The sequence below is a fragment of the Triticum urartu genome, chromosome 2 (assembly GCF_003073215.2).
Source record: "Triticum urartu cultivar G1812 chromosome 2, Tu2.1, whole genome shotgun sequence".
In the NCBI taxonomy this organism is placed as follows: domain Eukaryota; kingdom Viridiplantae; phylum Streptophyta; class Magnoliopsida; order Poales; family Poaceae; genus Triticum; species Triticum urartu.
The window spans coordinates 187,763,336-187,766,090 of record NC_053023.1 but is presented as its reverse complement, the minus strand read 5'-3'; the positions used below and the strand labels follow the sequence as shown (position 1 = coordinate 187,766,090).

The 2,755-nt window shown below is 52.8% G+C and overlaps 1 protein-coding gene across 1 annotated transcript; it reads left to right on the top strand.

Annotated features, from left to right (window-relative positions):
* The first annotated feature begins 752 nt into the window (after positions 1 to 752).
* Positions 753 to 1,779, top strand: LOC125541382. Its single transcript, XM_048704810.1, has one exon. The coding sequence runs from the start codon at positions 982 to 984 to the stop codon at positions 1,630 to 1,632; it is 651 nt and encodes a 216-aa protein (XP_048560767.1). The 5' UTR covers positions 753 to 981; the 3' UTR covers positions 1,633 to 1,779.
* Positions 1,780 to 2,755: the final 976 nt, after the last annotated feature.

Here is a 2,755-nt window from a genome sequence, read left to right as displayed (position 1 = left end):
TCTCCTATTCCAACATGAACTCTGTAGAGGGATTAACATGTACGTACAGAGGTATACTAGCCCGTAAGGATTTTATCAGGATATTTTCCCTTGCCAACTGTCCAGCCTCTTGCTAATCTTTTCTACTCCCTATTCTTAATTCTATTTTTCATCACTAGGGAGTAGGGACTCCAAGATATTCAGAAAGCAAAGCTCCACTCTGGCAGGCAAGTAAATATCTCTCGAAGGCAGCGCACGAGATCTTTGTTTAGCTTCACCCAAACAATGCCAGCTTCAATTTGAATAATAGTACAATACAACACACAGTCCCCCTCAAACACGACACAAAGATCCGTGCTCGTATCCGCGACCTAATACAATTCGCAAACACAATCACGCGAACAAATCATGCACACACCACACGGCCTCAGTCACTGAAACTAATAATTAATTAATTAATCACGTAATCGCAACGTGCTAAACGCAGGACCGAGTAGCGAGCACATAGGCCGAACCGGTAGGGCCCCCGATGGGATCCGGTTCGAGCCCGGCCGGGACCATCAGAGTCCGTCCGGGCTCCGGTCAACCAACCACCCGGCAACGCGGCCGGCCCAAACAAAAGCTCCCCACCACACGGGTCGCGACCGACGCGTCCAACAAAGTCCCAAACTGAGCCCCGCGGACGCGAACCGCCTCCCCGCGCGCGCACGCATCTCGCGTCGCCTTCTGCTTCGCCTTCGCCTTCGCCTTCCGTCCGTTTCCCACTCGCGCTGCACCAACCAAACCACTGGCGCCCGCGCCTGTGCCCCACACACACTAGCACGAGCACTAGCAGCAGTAACGCTCGCGCCCGTATAAGTACGGCGCTCGGAGGCGGACACGGAGCATCAGAACCGACACCCGACGCGACAAGCCAGGCGACACACGACCGGCACGCCAACGCCAACAGCCTCTCCTGCGCCGCTCCAGATATCCATCTATCCACACCCACGCGCGCCGGGCATGAAGTTCGCGTGCTTCGGAGGCGCGGCGGCCGTCGCTGACGAGGCGGTGGCTGCGAGGACTCACCGGACTCCTCGCCGCCGAGGGAGGTTCTTCTTTGGTAGCAGCAAGGGCGAGAAGTCGCCGTCGCCGTCGACGGGGACGAAGAGGATCACGTCGCCGGGCCGCCGCGACAAAGACTTAAGTATATACGACATGATCGCTGCCGGCGCGGGGAAGTCGTCGTCCTCGTCCGGGACGTCCTCGTCGGCGCTCAGCACCGCGGCGTCGCTGGACTCGGCCTACTCCTCCTCCTCCTCCTCCCGCTCCTGCTCCCGGTCCTCCTCCTCCTCGTCGTTGTGCTTGGAAGTGGTGCCAACGCCGGCGAAGAAGCGGCCGGAGGAGAGGAGGTCGCCCGCGGTCGGCGTGGCGGCGGTGCTGGTGAGCCTCTTGATGATGATGTTCTGCGGCCGGCTCGCGGCCACGCTGCTTACCACCGCGGTGCTCTGCTTCTTCCCGCGAACATGGCCGCCTGCCAGGGCCAAGGCGGCCGAGAGCCTGCTGCTGGTTGCGTCGTCGCCGGAGCACAGCGCGGCGTCGAGGAGACAAGTGGAGACAATCAAGACGAAGGCGGTTATGGATGGGTTCCTTGTGAGGAACCGCAAGAAGTGATCCACCTTTGATTTCTCCTTACTTTTTCTTTGTTATTTAGCACAGTAGTTCCATTATTTTCTTATTTTTTTTGTCCGAGAGTTTATGTAATTATAAAATTCGGATTAAGACTTAACACTGACAAATATACTGTGAGTTCATAATTTATGTTCCGGCGGATATGGGGAAAGAGGAAAGTGCCGGCCACACGTACTGTTCTCGCACAAAATCATCTATTGCGGGCGGCAACTGTTCCATCATGCATGTTGCATGCGTAGCTAGTGGAAACCAAACTTTGCGATGGTGCGGAGTATTTCTATACTCGCGGACGAGTAACTTTTAGATAGCTTGCAAATGATGGGTCGTGGGGGCTTTCTGTTGCAGTCATTTTCTCTTTTGACAGGTGAAAGAAATTTATTTCAATGGGTTAGGCAGAAGCTCCTCAATACATGGTGTGGTTCTAACTATAGCCAATATTACCTCGTGTTCAGACTATACAACACCAATTGATCTGCAACCCTATTATATTCTCTTTTTAGTCTCATCGGAATAACTTCTCTCTCTATCATGATTAACTTGATTTCAGATACAAGATGGTCATAACACGACCTCAATAAACCCTCCCGGACAATGTAGCCAACGCCTCAAAGGAGTCTGATTGTACCACCTCCGCCTCTTCAGAATGTTGTATTAGACCATGCCCTGCATCAAGGCGTGAATTTCAGCTTCCAGTGCATCATTATAGTTGAATGAAAACCTACGAGCAACAAAGATGACACTTCTATCCAGCCTTCTTAAAATCATGCATGCTGCTGCAGTGCCATCCACCAGCAGAAACGATCCATCGACCGACAAGGCAACCATGCGGATAGGTTCATGTGCCTTAACTTCCTTCGCCGGCCTCACATCTTCTACTGACATTTTACCCTTCCAGATCTCCTCCGTACTAAATTCTCATACCAGTCTCAAGAAACGCACATAGCGTTGCAAGAATTCCACTGAGACCTCCGGTGATGGGTCTTCCTTCCCATGTACAACATCTGACCGAATTGACCAGATTCGCACATTAGTATAATTGCCATGTCCCACACCGCGCTTACTGTTTTTCATGCATGGCCAACTATCACGTGTAAGGTTTAACATT